Source organism: Anguilla anguilla, chromosome 14 (assembly GCF_013347855.1).
Source record: "Anguilla anguilla isolate fAngAng1 chromosome 14, fAngAng1.pri, whole genome shotgun sequence".
Taxonomy (NCBI): Eukaryota; Metazoa; Chordata; class Actinopteri; order Anguilliformes; family Anguillidae; genus Anguilla; species Anguilla anguilla.
The window spans coordinates 24,527,675-24,544,341 of NC_049214.1; the positions used below are offsets into that span (position 1 = coordinate 24,527,675).

At 38.1% G+C, this 16,667-nt stretch overlaps 1 protein-coding gene across 1 annotated transcript; it reads left to right on the plus strand.

The window, feature by feature from the left end:
• Window positions 1-6,429: 6,429 nt before the first annotated feature.
• On the plus strand, window positions 6,430-16,638 carry LOC118213022 (V-type proton ATPase subunit G 1-like). Its single transcript, XM_035391615.1, has 3 exons — window positions 6,430-6,459; window positions 15,323-15,544; window positions 15,806-16,638. The coding sequence occupies exons 1-3, from the start codon at window positions 6,430-6,432 to the stop codon at window positions 15,977-15,979; spliced, it is 426 nt and encodes a 141-aa protein (XP_035247506.1). The 3' UTR covers window positions 15,980-16,638.
• The last annotated feature ends 29 nt before the right edge of the window (window positions 16,639-16,667 follow it).

Consider the following 16,667-nt stretch of genomic DNA (forward strand, 5'->3'; position numbering starts at 1 on the left):
GGTACCTTGCATGGCAGCCTTTCACCATTGGGGTGTGTGTGTGTGTGTGTGTGTGTGTGTGTGTGTGAGTGTGAATGGGTGAATGGGTGAATGAGAGACATCAATTGTAAAGTGCTTTGGATAAAAGCGCTATATAAATGCAGTCCATTTATCATTTAGATTAAGGTTATGATATTACATAGTCTATTTATATTAGAGTAATATTCTATTGATTTTCTGTCGTTATTAGGCTACTATTACATTATGAGACGTTAGCTCAGGATTTGTTCTGTAGCTCAGCATTTGGAGCTTTATTGATATAAAATGTAGGTCAATCGATTAATCAACACCGAAAGTAATCTCTGTTAACAGAAATAATTTCCCTGTTTCCACTGTCCACATGCTCATGACGAGCCGCGACGTCGGTGGTTCGAGTCAGACCGCGCGACCTTTGTCACATGTCTCTCCCACTCTTCCCCGTTCTTCCTTTCTCTCTACACTATCCTGTCCAATAAAGTTGAAAAGCCCATATATATATATATATATATATATATATATATATATATATATATATATATATATATATATATATATTTTTTTTTTTTTTTTTTACGAACATTATAGGACGTAGGCCTATTCCTGAAAACTGGTCTGACTTATTAAAAATACCTTAAATGCGGAATATTCGTTTTATGTAACATGGGAGTCTGGTAGGCCTATAATTTGACACTGAGTGTAAGTTCAAGGAAATATTGGGTAGCATTGCTTTGGAATACATTTTATTTAATTTCGGTGAGGCAAGATAGCCTATATTGTTTGTAGTACCGTAACTTGGCGTCATTTTGCTATCAATACTTTTAATGGCAGGCCTGGATTTTGACAGTCTGAATGAATGAGTTATAGACGGTGTATGTCTTGTACGTGTGAGTAACTAGGCATTTTTGTACGTTGAAAACGTGTTTTTGATGAGGTATCATTTCTTTTTGCAAAGAGTTTTATTATGAGAGTGAGAAATGCGAAGTGAACATGTAAGAAACGGTTGTGGATTATGGCTATCCTTGTGTGAATTTGTAGTCTGATGAGCGTGTACCGTGTAGCAGTTTCGGTTTGCTATATATGTAAATGTACCGTTATTTACATTGCCATCAAGTTCATCAATATATTATAATGATCGGAATAAAGCCGTCTTTACACAGAGCATTAACCAGGGGTATAGGTGGAGCGGAGCCAGGTCTGATTTCAGTGTAAAGATGTCAAACCGGAGAAAACTAAATAAAAGAACACAGTAGTATGGATTAGCGTTATTATTTTATTACGCTTCCTCGTATGGTCCTTCAGCCTTGCACTTTTTGATGAAATCTCCTTTGTTTTTGTTTTATTATTCTTGTTCTGATTGCTAATTTAACACCCAGCTCCGCTTTATTCTCGAACAGTTTGCTAGCAAAACCAGAAACACCAGCGGTAACATTTTGCAAGTCAGTTGTTTCAAAAATATCACACAACAATCATTCACGAGAAATACTGTTTAGTGTGCACGAGATACATAATTGTACGAGCCGCAGCGAATCCCGCAAATTCTTCTCTGCAGTGTAAAGATGTTCATACCGGGCAAAAGGTGGATAAAGAACGTCTGTGGAAATTGATCATCACTAATTCTACCCCAGGTCTGCTACAGCTTTTTAACCCAGCTCGGCAGTGTAAAGGCAGCTTAATTAGCCTAATGTTAGACAATGAATGAGTGTGTACATAACGTTACTTTTATAACAACGATTTTTTATTCAGTAAATAGCAAGTGTTATAGTTGGCGTGGCCCAGGTGCCAACTGACTGACGTCACACAGGCGACACTGGTTGGATCCGGTTGGATCTCTGGGAAGTGAGGTCCAAAAACACACCTGCAATTACTGCTTTTCGCTATTGGTACCGCCAAAGAGAACGAAACGGAAATCTTCGAGATTGTAACTTTAAGCTTATCAGTATTAATCTATTAATGGCCACTGGCTATTGATTAAAAGAACTGCACAACATTTGCATCCCTACTGGAACCTATATCAGAATAATTATGTATTTCATACAATTACACAGTGATCAAAAGAAGAGACAAAAGAGAATAGTGACATTGTCTAAAAGGAGTAGATAAAAATGAACTTAATAAAAATGAATTACACAAGTAAAGATTTCAAAGGATAATATAATTAATTTGTAAATTTTCATGTATGGAGTCTTCCCCCTTGCCTTCTATACACCTCAGGGCATTATATAACATAACATTCATTATCTAATTAATAAATCGAAATACATACTGAGAATGAATGCTGGGCAACTTATACACAATATCCATCCTTTCAATGATATCCATGTTATGTATGTATAATTTCTATATATGCGTGTTCACCGCACAGTTGTTGCATTAGTACTGAAGCTATACAATTACACACATTTGTAATTGTATAATTTATATATTTATATTTATAATTGGTTTTATAATCCACAACATATGCAACTCATTCTCATATTTTGCATAACAATAATATATGTATTCCATTTAATTATAGGCTTTATCACCAATATATTATATTTTATAATATTTTTATTTAATATTTTTTTATTATTATATTTTTATATTAACCCCCTTTAGAACCCCAGATACGAACCAAAGAGTAGCAAATGTGTCATTAAGCTTCTTACTTACCACTAATGAAAAATCAGCATTAGACAGAAACATCACTTTTTCCATTCTTAAAAAGACATTAAACAAAGATTTGTGTACTTTTTGCCCAATTGTTTTGCATTTCAGCATCGGAAATGAAAAAAAAAAAAGAACAAGAAATTAATGGTTATTCGACATTAGTCTTTAAATCAGAAATTTCAAAACGTGAATCAGATGGTTATTCGTGTTGCTCACTGATTTTGAACATAAAATTACAGAAACTGAAATTGCTGTTGATTTTAAAGTTTGTGGTGTCATGCTCTGATTTCTGTTTTCTCAAGGGAGAAGGGTCCCTTGCATTATCTACTGATGCAAGGATTGCCTCAGATTTGTTCAAAGTTCTTAGTAAGTTGGGGTTACTTCATGTGAAATACAGCCACTGATGATCATTGGTATGAGATTTTAACAGTTACAGGGGAATTGCACTTTATAACATTTCTGGTTCTCATGACTGATATTGTCCTTCTAATGAATGTGTCGCCCTTCATTTTTCGATTAGTTATTTCATTATGTTAACATGATATTTAACAGCGCAATTCCCCTTTAAAATGCCATTGTGACTAAGCCACGTCCTCCATTGAGCCAATTATACAAATGACAGATGAACCGGAAAACATATTTTGGTGTGTCTAGGAGACTAAAATGCAAACACTTTTTTGAGTGTACGGTCTGCTAAAAAGGGAAGTTCGAGAAATTCGGCTCTCGCTCGACAGGTTATAAATGGACCGACAACTCATACCTTGCACACAAAGAAACACGTTGTGCACGTACTTTCATATGCACATTCCGTCCTACATTCAGAAGTTCATTCCTGCTTAATGAGAGGTGAAACTCTTCCCTACGCGCTCACACGGTCCACGCTCTCCCACGGTGGTACACGCGTGTGCGTGTCAAAATGAGAGCGATGGGCCCGGGGGGGGGGCGGGGTCGCGGTTAAAAAAAACGCAGCCTCGGAACGTTTTGGGGCGACTCACCACAGCCGAGCAGCCGACCACGCTGAACAAGTAGGCCGTCCGGGACTTAATGCACGACAGGACGTGGTCTGGAAACTGGGGGGGGGGGGAGGGGGGGGGGGGGGGGAGAGGGGGGGGGGGGGGGGGGGGAGAGAAAGAGTGACAGCGTGAGATAGAAACCAGGCCTGCTCCCCAGAACAGAAACTTTCAGTTAAACCCGCTTTGCACTGAAAGGTATCACTACGCTTTTCTGGGCGGGGGGTGGGGCGGTATCTGTTGTAACCGCCAGCTTTTTCCAGAATGACACAGAACAAGAACAACCGCAAATATAAAGAGGAAGAAGATTAACATGGACAGTGTAGTATGCTGCACAGAAGGGAGAAAGAGCCTGCACAAACAAGGAGATGTTGAGGGCTTTCAATGGAAAGAGGGACAATCCGAGTCAACTGAATAGTGGAATTTTTTTTTTAGAAACTTTACTTTGATATTGTTTTTGATTCTTATAAGCGTTTTGCTTTGTTGTATTAAGACCTTAATTCAAAAAGGTCTTTGTTTACTTTGAACATTGAAACTGCATTACTAATTAGCCATAAAATGCACCAACATCACCTTTATCAGTGTCAACTATTACCTGCTGCAACAAAAACAAAACAAGATCAAGCTTCAACAAACATGAGTAAGCAGGTCAATTAGAAAATGTGCAGAGAAAGAATATGCAGCTTTAGGGAATGAGGTAAGAATTTAGAAGAATTTAGAAGAATTTAGGGAATTTAGGTAAGAATGAGGCCAGACCACATACCATTTAAATGCAGTATTTTGGAAAAAGATCAATAAGATAAAACCATTAATCTATATTATGAAACAACAAGAAATAAAGGCAGATGTGGTCAATGCAGTTAAAACTACACTCCAAAAAGCTTGATTTGTAGAAGTTGATTCATACATCATGAGGGAAATGTGTGAGTAGCTTGGAGTAAAATCTCAAGAAAAGATATAAAGGCTGGGGGTACAAATGTTTTGGGGAGCAAATTTTCAGAAGACCAACCTCAGCCAACAAAACAACATGATTTGTTTTCTTGTGATCTGGACTATGGACTAAAGCACAACTATAAATGAACTATACTAAGCAAGAAGAAACAGATTACTAATCCTTAACACATGCAGATTATAGGAATACCTAGCAAACATAAAACCAGAAAAATAACAAATACACAATGTAGGGCCCAGGTGTGTCACACAGAATTATGGACCTTGTGCATAGTCTCTGTGGGCTCCCTTAAGATAGTAGACCAAAGCAAACTTTTCAGTCCAGGCCATTTGATATAGTGCTGCTCTATAGCAATATCTGTCGATACTAGCCAATTCTACGAATAGTTTTGCTTCACTTACCAGAAAAATATTTTCTGGAATCAGTTCATCCGCAACATTTTCCCACAAAAATATTCCCGGAATCTTTTTCAATGGTCCTAACTGGCCAGTGAAACAACACTGTCACGCAGTTTTATAAGCAAGAAAATCGAAAGTAAAATTTTTGGTTTCGTTTGGGCGAGGCTATTAAGAGAGCTTAAGGGTGATATAGCTCAGGAGGTAAGCGCGGTTGTCTAGCAGTCAGAAGGTTTCCGGTTCGATCCTCCGCCCTGGGCGTGTCGAAGCGTCTCTGAGCAAGACACCTAACCCCAAATTGCTTCTAACAAGCTGATCGGTACCTTGCATGGCAGCCTTTCACCGTTGGGGTGTGTGTGTGTGAATGGGTGAATGAGAGACATCAATTGTAAAGTGCTTTGGATAAAAGCGCTATATAAATGCAGTCCATTTATCATTTAGATTAAGGTTATGATATTACATAGTCTATTTATATTAGAGTAATATTCTATTGCTTTTCTGTCGTTATTAGGCTACTATTACATTACATATATATATATATTTATTTATTGATTTATTATTTTTTTTTTAAGAACATTATAGGACGTAGGCCTATTCCTGAAATCTGGTCTGACTTATTAAAAATACCTTAAATGCGGAATATTCGTTTTATGTAACATGGGAGTCTGATAGGCATATAATTTGACACTGAGTGTAAGTTCAAGGAAATATTGGGTAGCATTGCTTTGGAATACATTTTATTTAATTTCGGTGAGGCAAGATAGCCTATATTGTTTGTAGTACCGTAACTTGGCGTCATTTTGCTATCAATACTTTTAATGGCAGGCCTGGATTTTGACAGTCTGAATGAATGAGTTATAGACGGTGTATGTCTTGTACATGTGAGTAACTAGGCATTTTTGTACGTTGAAAACGTGTTTTTGATGAGGTATCATTTCTTTTTGCAAAGAGTTTTATTATGAGAGTGAGAAATGCGAAGTGAACATGTAAGAAACGGTTGTGGATTATGGCTATCCTTGTTGTCAGGGTCTGGGGGAGGACTCAAAAGCAGACCAGATGTCCAGTGAAAAAACGTGGAGATTTATTTCCAGACACAGGGTACAGGATAAGCAACAGTCTCGTAGTCAGAATACAGGCGCAGGTCAAAAATCCAGAAATCCAAACACAAACAGGCAAAGGCACAGAATCAGGAGCAGAGACCAGGTCGATGGAAACAGGCGGAAGTCAATAATCAGAAGCTAGAATAACAAAGTCGGCAGGCTAGAAACGTAGTCGAAAAACAAGCAAAGTACAAAAACCGGGAATACACAAAGATACAGAGATAAGGCTTGAACGGCACTGACAAAAACAGAGGCACGATCTGGCAAAGAAAAAAGGTGCACACAGAAACTAAATAGCAACGCCAATGAGTGAAGATGGGATGCAGGTGAGGAAGGTAAGTGGAGGCTTGATTGCAGATGCGGAAACCGGTGGAACAGGGGCGGGGCGTGGGCGTGGACAGGAACCAGGAACCTAAGGGGGAAAAATAATAACAAACGCACACCCAAGCACACGAACACAGAAAACACAACCGCAAGCGAAAACAAGTAAACTGAAAATAAAAATAAATACACACTAGACAATAAATAAAAAAATAAAAAATAAACAAAACTAAAACGGAACACAAGGAGAATCAGGCAGGACTCCTGACACTTGTGTGAATTTGTAGTCTGATGAGCGTGTACCGTGTAGCAGTTTCGGTTTGCTATATATGTAAATGTACCGTTATTTACATTGCCATCAAGTTCATCAATATATTATAATGATCGGAATAAAGCCGTCTTTACACAGAGCATTAACCAGGGGTATAGGTGGAGCGGAGCCAGGTCTGATTTCAGTGTAAAGATGTCAAACCGGAGAAAACTAAATAAAAGAATACAGTAGTATGGATTAGCGTTATTATTTTATTACGCTTCCTCGTATGGTCCTTCAGCCTTGCACTTTTTGATGAAATCTCCTTTGTTTTTGTTTTATTATTCTTGTTCTGATTGCTAATTTAACACCCAGCTCCGCTTTATTCTCGAACAGTTTGCTAGCAAAACCAGAAACACCAGCGGTAACATTTTGCAAGTCAGTTGTTTCAAAAATATCACACAACAATCATTCACGAGAAATACTGTTTAGTGTGCACGAGATACATAATTGTACGAGCCGCAGCGAATCCCGCAAATTCTTCTCTGCAGTGTAAAGATGTTCATACCGGGCAAAAGGTGGATAAAGAACGTCTGTGGAAATTGATCATCACTAATTCTACCCCAGGTCTGCTACAGCTTTTTAACCCAGCTCGGCAGTGTAAAGGCAGCTTAATTAGCCTAATGTTAGACAATGAATGAGTGTGTACATAACGTTACTTTTATAACAACGATTTTTTATTCAGTAAATAGTAAGTGTTATAGTTGGCGTGGCCCAGGTGCCAACTGACTGACGTCACACAGGCGACACTGGTTGGATCCGGTTGGATCTCTGGGAAGTGAGGTCCAAAAACACACCTGCAATTACTGCTTTTCGCCATTGGTACCGCCAAAGAGAACGAAACGGAAATCTTCGAGATTGTAACTTTAAGCTTATCAGTATTAATCTATTAATGGCCACTGGCTATTGATTAAAAGAACTGCACAACATTTGCATCCCTACTGGAACCTATATCAGAATAATTATGTATTTCATACAATTACACAGTGATCAAAAGAAGAGACAAAAGAGAATAGTGACATTGTCTAAAAGGAGTAGATAAAAATGAACTTAATAAAAATGAATTAAACAAGTAAAGATTTCAAAGGATAATATAATTAATTTGTAAATTTTCATGTATGGAGTCTTCCCTCTTGCCTTCTATACACCTCAGGGCATTATATAACATAACATTCATTATCTAATTAATAAATCGAAATACATACTGAGAATGAATTCTGGGCAACTTATACACAATATCCATCCTTTCAATGATATCCATGTTATGTATGTATAATTTCTATATATGCGTGTTCACCGCACAGTTGTTGCATTAGTACTGAAGCTATACAATTACACACATTTGTAATTGTATAATTTATATATTTATATTTATAATTGGTTTTATAATCCACAACATATGCAACTCATTCTCATATTTTGCATAACAATAATATATGTATTCCATTTAATTATAGGCTTTATCACCAATATATTATATTTTATAATATTTTTATTTAATATTTTTTTATTATTATATTTTTATATTAACCCCCTTTAGAACCCCAGATACGAACCAAAGAGTAGCAAATGTGTCATTAAGCTTCTTACTTACCACTAATGAAAAATCAGCATTAAACAGAAACATCACTTTTTCCATTCTTAAAAAGACATTAGACAAAGATTTGTGTACTTTTTGCCCAATTGTTTTGCATTTCAGCATCGGAAATGAAAAAAAAAAAAGAACAAGAAATTAATGGTTATTCGACATTAGTCTTTAAATCAGAAATTTCAAAACGTGAATCAGATGGTTATTCGTGTTGCTCACTGATTTTGAACATAAAATTACAGAAACTGAAATTGCTGTTAATTTTAAAGTTTGTGGTGTCATGCTCTGATTTCTGTTTTCTCAAGGGAGAAGGGTCCCTTGCATTATCTACTGATGCAAGGATTGCCTCAGATTTGTTCAAAGTTCTTAGTAAGTTGGGGTTACTTCATGTGAAATACAGCCACTGATGATCATTGGTATGAGATTTTAACAGTTACAGGGGAATTGCACTTTATAACATTTCTGGTTCTCATGACTGATATTGTCCTTCTAATGAATGTGTCGCCCTTCATTTTTCGATTAGTTATTTCATTATGTTAACATGATATTTAACAGCGCAATTCCCCTTTAAAATGCCATTGTGACTAAGCCACGTCCTCCATTGAGCCAATTATACAAATGACAGATGAACCGGAAAACATATTTTGGTGTGTCTAGGAGACTAAAATGCAAACACTTTTTTGAGTGTACGGTCTGCTAAAAAGGGAAGTTCGAGAAATTCGGCTCTCGCTCGACAGGTTATAAATGGACCGACAACTCATACCTTGCACACAAAGAAACACGTTGTGCACGTACTTTCATATGCACATTCCGTCCTACATTCAGAAGTTCATTCCTGCTTAATGAGAGGTGAAACTCTTCCCTACGCGCTCACACGGTCCTTTTCCAATGGAAAGAGGGATAATCCGAGTCAACTGAATAGTGGAATTTTTTTTTTAGAAACTTTACTTTGATATTGTTTTTGATTCTTATCAGCGTTTTGCTTTGTTGTATTAAGACCTTCATTCAAAAAGGTCTTTGTTTACTTTGAACTTTGAAACTGCATTACTAATTAGCCAGAAAATGCACCAACATCACCTTTATCAGTGTCAACTATTACCTGCTGCAACAAAAACAAAACAAGATCAAGCTTCAACAAACATGAGTAAGCAGGTCAATTGGAAAATGTGCAGAGAAAGAATATGCAGCTTTAGGGAATGAGGCCAGACCACATACCACTTAAATGCAGTATTTTGGAATAAGATCAATAACATAAAACAATGAATCTAGATTATGAAACAACAAGAAATAAAGGCAGATGTGGTCAATGCAGTTAAAACTACACTCCAAAAAGCTTGATTTGTAGAAGTTGATTCATACATCATGAGGGAAATGTGTGAGTAGCTTGGAGTAAAATCTCAAGAAAAGATATAAAGGCTGGGGGTACAAATGTTTTGGGGAGCAAATTTTCAGAAGACCAACCTCAGCCAACAAAACAACATGATTTGTTTTCTTGTGATCTGGACTATGGACTAAAGCACAACTATAAATGAACTATACTAAGCAAGAAGAAACAGATTACTAATCCTTAACACATGCAGATTATAGGAATACCTAGCAAACATAAAACCAGAAAAATAACAAATACACAATGTAGGGCCCAGGTGTGTCACACAGAATTATGGACCTTGTGCATAGTCTCTGTGGGCTCCCTTAAGATAGTAGACCAAAGCAAACTTTTCAGTCCAGGCCATTTGATATAGTGCTGCTCTATAGCAATATCTGTCGATACTAGCCAATTCTACGAATAGTTTTGCTTCACTTACCAGAAAAATATTTTCTGGAATCAGTTCATCCGCAACATTTTCCCACAAAAATATTCCCGGAATCTTTTTCAATGGTCCTAACTGGCCAGTGAAACAACACTGTCACGCAGTTTTATAAGCAAGAAAATCGAAAGTAAAATTTTTGGTTTCGTTTGGGCGAGGCTATTAAGAGAGCTTAAGGGTGATATAGCTCAGGAGGTAAGCGCGGTTGTCTAGCAGTCAGAAGGTTTCCGGTTCGATCCTCCGCCCTGGGCGTGTCGAAGCGTCTCTGAGCAAGACACCTAACCCCAAATTGCTTCTAACAAGCTGATCGGTACCTTGCATGGCAGCCTTTCACCGTTGGGGTGTGTGTGTGTGAATGGGTGAATGAGAGACATCAATTGTAAAGTGCTTTGGATAAAAGCGCTATATAAATGCAGTCCATTTATCATTTAGATTAAGGTTATGATATTACATAGTCTATTTATATTAGAGTAATATTCTCTTGATTTTCTGTCGTTATTAGGCTACTATTACATTACGAGACGTTAGCTCAGGATTTGTTCTGTAGCTCAGCATTTGGAGCTTTACTGATATAAAATGTAGGTCAATCGATTAATCAACACCAAAAGTAATCTCTGTGAACAGAAATAATTTCCCTGTTTCCACTGTCCACATGCTCATGACGAGCCGCGACGTCGGTGGTTCGAGTCCGACCACGCGACCTTTGTCACATGTCTCTCCCACTCTTCCCCGTTCTTCCTTTCTCTCTACACTATCCTGTCCAATAAAGTTGAAAAGCCCATATATATTTATTTATTTATTTTTAAAAAATTTTTTTAGAACATTATAGGACGTAGGCCTATTCCTGAAAACTGGTCTGACTTATTAAAAATACCTTAAATGCGGAATATTCGTTTTATGTAACATGGGAGTCTGGTAGGCCTATAATTTGACACTGAGTGTAAGTTCAAGGAAATATTGGGTAGCATTGCTTTGGAATACATTGTATTTAATTTCGGTGAGGCAAGATAGCCTATATTGTTTGTAGTAGAAAATAGAAATGAAATAAGATGTATTCCAAAGCAATGCTACCCAATATTTCCTCAATTCTTTTAAGTCACTTGGCCCTATGTGTATAAGCATGCAGTACATGGACAGGCCAAACATATGTGTGGATGGATTTCTCACAGTCAAGATTGATTGAATAGGCATGTATATGTCCAATTTGTATTGGTATGTATGTACTTCGCTGCCCAGCCTTTCTGTTGCGTGAATGATTGTATGTGTCTTGGTATAAATGTCTGTTCGTAAATGTGAATGTAACATGCTGCGAGGGAAATGTCCCCATGGGGATAAAGAAGTTCTTTATGTATGTATGTACAATATGTATTTCACATGCAGTATTTATTGTACGTAGCAAATATACAATCACTTGTACATTTACTCAAATTCAGTTCAGAAGCAAGTATAAACATATGTTTTCTGGAGAAATATGCCTCCTGTAGTTACTCACCAGCAGTTTTCTACATGAATTTCAATGTGTTCCATGAGGCAATTCGATTGCATGACATTGTAAAATGGTAAGATTACAAAACACAGGGCCAAGTGACTTGAAAGATGCATTGTGGAGATGCATTTTTAGTGTTTGTAAGGTTTATAAGGCATTTTGATAGGCTTATCTGCAGGTGGGAATCCTCTTCGCTGTTTTGCTAAGCTAGAACCGGAAAACTTGATAGTGGAGAATAGGAGCAGACGCATATGTCCCAGCAGGCTTTGCATATGAGAAAATAACAACAGTGTGAGAGAACTTAGGATGAAATGATGAAATTGCGTAGTTAAAACAATATGTTTTTAGCAGAATGGGCATGTAAGTGAAGGTTGACATGATCACAGACTATAGTGCGAAGTAAATGAAGTGACCAGGACCGAGCTTAGTTTCCTTATCAAATGGTATATATAGGCCTAACAGTCGGTAGAAAACATTAGCCATTAAAGGTGAAGGTCAATTAATGTGAAATATATCGCACTGATGTGCTTTTTTTCATGTTCAGTATTAGTAGTTATAATTATGGGTGAGTCATGATTTTAAATGTAATGTTTTAATGGGGAGTTGCAGAACGTACATACGTAGTAATTGTTTGTATGTGGCTAGATAGAGAACAGGGCGAGGTAACATGAGTGTAGAAACGTGGCGTTTGCTGATAAGAAGATTTTGTACGGTAGACAAGTTAATAAATATAGTTAGTAGAAATGGCACAGTGGTGAACTGGTGTAACTTTTTAATAAAAGCAATACATTTGCCATCATGAAATGCATATGGGTGGCCGTGAGTGAGTTTTGGTAAGGCAAATATAAGCGTAAGAATACGTTAGTGTAAAAGAGGAAATTATCTGCCTGAGGGCGAGGTGGGATTCAATTCTTCAACCGGAGGTTTACCAGTCTGTGACTTTGTTAGTGCAGCACCATGACATAGCTATGCAATGCGTGAAATATCATTAGCAAACCTGTCTGTGGTTTTAAAGAAGAACACAGGCCAGTAAGCACAGAGCTCCCGTTGAATCCATATGGCTTTGCAATATTGTAGCCGGTTAATAACTGAACGTGCAGATGGTACGTCATAATGCAGTGTATACGTTCGGTGAACGGCGGGCAGATATGGTGCAAAAGCAATAATTGAGAAGTAGTTGACAATTATTAGTGAGGGTAAAAGTGGGTTAAAGAAACGTGTTCTTAGGGGGGCTTGAATCTATGACCCCATGTTCCCAAGACTGTAACCTTGCCCACTAGGCCACAGCAGACTAGTTGTTTAAACTGGGAATGTTTTAGAGTAAAAAGGTATGGGTATTTTGCGTGTGTATGCAAGTTTTTTAATTGGGTCGTGTAGGTGAATATTTGGCTGGTGTCGGTAAATTGTCCAATGGGGAGACATGTTGTTAGTGGGATAGGCGGCAGGAAAAAGAAGAAGAAGAAGGAGAAAACGCAAAATCCCCTTAGTTTGGGGCTTTATTGTGTGGACATGTGAAGTTGTTTATGAGTTCTGTCTGTTGAAATGGGGTGAGAATGTACAGAATTTAATGTTTTTAAGGGCTTAGTGTCTGTGGCTGTTGTGGTTATTTCTGTGGGGAACCCTGAAAAGTGCCAAACTCTCGGTGCTGTATAAGTATGGGGCATGCCCCCACCAAGGCGTAACTTGGCGGGATGGCATACCTGCCATCCCAATCCCAATAAAATAAAAGGCTGAGTGGACTTGCACTAATTAGTAGTATCAACAAAAGTTGGCCATCAGATCTCTTACAGTGATGCCATAAATGACTTTGCCTCCAGAAAAGCCAGGAAACACAGGTCTAAGGAGAAAGTGGAATATTGAGGTAGTTTGTAAGTGGAATATTTGAGGAAGAAATAAGAAGAGTAAATGTCTGAATTGAAAATAAATTTTAAAATAAATTTATTTTGGAATTTTTTTCATTTTTTTCTGAAATTTTTGCACGTCTGTACATAGTTTTCAAATATAATTATTCAGCTTTATATTTTATTCTTGAACCATTATTGTTATCTTCTTACAGGTTCCTCTGTTTATTTTATGTCATTATTTAAGTATGTATTTATTTAATATTGTCTGTTTTTTACATTTGCATTTATTTTTTATATAAGAAGGAAACTTTACTGAGGGAGCTACTGTTTATCTAAGTTATTTGATTTTAATTGTAGTTGATTGTTGTTCTGCAATTTTACAGGTTGCAAATTTTTTTAAACCGAAAGCAATTAAAGTGGTTAACTTGTTTACAGTAAATGCATTGTCTGCTGGTTTATTTAGTTACTTTTCTGTACACCACATTCAGTATGCCACTTAGTACTGTATCACTTTGAATATTAAAGTGCAAATTAACACCTGACCACTCTTGTGAGTTTGCTATCTTTTAAGATTAAAAACCATAGAAGGGTAAAAACATGCCAGGCTGACATTGGTATGATGTAAGCAACAGAGCTACAACTAATAAAATTGATAATGGGTATGTTAGATTTACAGTAGGTGTGCGAATGATCAAGCATTGACAATAGTCAATAGTATTGGTGGCGCTGAGGCGGTGAGGGGCCCCCAAATCAAATTCTGCTTAGGGCCCCATAAAGGCTTGAGCCGGCCCTGGTTGTATGGTAAATGGTAACATTAACCAATGACATTTTTCGCCAAGACAGCTATCCTATAGCATGAAATAGCCTGTGTTAATGAGATATTTGTGTGCTTATTAGCAGTTCATAATCTCTAACTGCTATCTCTAATCTCTTATTGCTAACACAGCCGAGATGATTTTATTGTCCGACTATAGGAAATTTGTTACCACAGTACAGTGGTACATTGTACATGCCTTATTATAACAATATGTACACACATAAATACAGATAGGCATACACAGCTACACATTCCATATCTACCTTCCATATCTAAACGGGTTCAACAGAAAAAAAAAACATGATATGAACGAGATATTTTGTTCAGTGATGCAATGGCAGGAGGGGCAAAGCTCCTGCTAAAGATGGCCCTTTTCCAGATTAGGGACCGATATCTGCGGTAGTAGTGTGAAGAATGGATTGAGAGGGTGCCGGGGTTATGTGCTATAAATCAGTGTTTTGCCTGTTATGGTTTTGCTGTTGAGGTCTGAGAGGCTGGGGTGGGGAGGACCATCATTTTGGAAATAATGCGTGTAATACAGATGAATTTGCTCTTGTTGGAAGCACTTAGCATGGTAAAGAAACATGGAGCAGTAGAGTAGGGTTGGATTGTGCTTTTGTAGAGCAACAACAGGACGTGGCTGTTCACTGTGTGATCAGTGCATTCACTTAGATAAATAAAACGAATAAACATAATCATACAAAGAGCAAAGCTATATCTGTCAATGAGAATGGTGGCTCGACATTGAGGCCAAATTAATAGCTGTCTGTCTGAAAAAAGAATATTGCTCAATGTTAGCAGTTTTCGGCCCTTCTCTTGCATGCGCTGTATGTTGCTGCAGCGCGTGCTGGACTGTAGGATTGTGCGCGTGCAGTGTAGAGTAGCGTCTGGATGTGGAATGACACTTGCGTTCCACGCCGGTGTTGTATTCCCCTCCCACCCTTATTGTTTTCCGTCTCATTTTAAAATTAAGTTCCTCTTTCCTTGCGCCAGTTCCTTTTGTGCTGTTCCTATGTGAATATAGTGTGACCGAAAAAGCTCTGTTGCCCCAGCAGCTGTTATACTTAGCTTGTTGCAGAGGCTGACTCACTGCTGCCCTGTGCTTTTATGTGGACATGTGTTCGTGTGCCTTTGCGTGTGCACAGGTAAGACCCGCCGTCTGAAGCAGGCCAAGGAGGAGGCCCACGCTGAAATAGAGCAGCACCGCATGCAGAGGGAGAAGGAATTCAAAACCAGAGAGGCTGCGGTGAGTCTCACTACAAGGGACGGTGCAATTTAAGACAAAAAAAAGACATGCCGCCATATAATATAATATATATTGTACACTGAAATCCAGAACTGAGTTTCTGACAACTACATATTGTATTTTAAAACTGATTTAATAGTGGTTCATATTTGTGTTCCTGGACACAAAAGGGTAATTAAGTCATATTACAAACTGCTCTCAGAATGGTCATTAGGGCTGCATAAGGGGGCATTGTAAAGACAGCGTCTTCTCCTTGCTCAGGCCCTGGGTTCCCATGGTAACTCTGCAGTGGAGGTGGACAAGGAAACGGGGGACAAGATGGGACACATCCAGGACAGCTACCAACAGAACCGCGGGGCCGTCCTGGGCAACCTGCTCAAGATGGTGTGTGACATCAAGCCGGAGATCCACGCCAATTACCGCACGGCTGGATAAACCCCCGCCCTCCCCACCTCTAATGCTCCCGGGGTATTCTGGGAAAAAGACAACTGTCGTGCAGCAATTACAGACTTTACTAGGACATTCACGCTTGTTAACAAAACAGCCCTTTTGCTTATTATGATTTGTTTTTGCTCACATCCCCCTTATTGTCTTATTGTCCTCAGTCTGTACAAGCTAGCTGCGGTTTTAATGGCTAGCCAGCCAGACATAGTTAGTAATAATGACTATAATTAATAATTAATATAATAATAATTAAGTAATAAAGCCTTTAAGTAAATATGGTTAATGAGCCAGTGATCGTTATTGCTGCCTATGGGAAAGGCAGTGGCAAGCAAACCTGTAATGGGGTCCTGACTTTCCGTTGAGTAGTTTGGCTTCTGTGCATCTTTCTCTCCAATGTGATGCTTCCATGTTTTTTCTTTTTCCCGATGATCCTGGGCAGAAGGATTAGAATGCAGTATTAACAGTTTATAGCATAGTTTTTTTGTGCTGTGAGTCTTTGAGGGACAGTTTTACAGTCACTTTCTCATTTCCCTACGCCCATTGCCTCATCTGTGTAGTGGCCATTTCACTGCAGAACCCTGCTGTACACAACAGTAAATAAAACATGGTGGTGCATTGTTTATTGAATAAATGTATTTGAAGCAACTTGATTTGCAGTGTCAATGTTGGCTGAGTGAAA

Coding starts and splice junctions, on each gene's coding strand:
- LOC118213022 (XM_035391615.1), top strand. CDS start 6,430: ATGAGTGAAGATGGGATGCAGGTGAGGAAG. Junction 6,460..15,322: donor ATGGGATGCAGGTGAGGAAG/GTAAGTGGAGGC, acceptor ATGTGAATATAG/TGTGACCGAAAAAGCTCTGT. Junction 15,545..15,805: donor TCAAAACCAGAGAGGCTGCG/GTGAGTCTCACT, acceptor CTCCTTGCTCAG/GCCCTGGGTTCCCATGGTAA.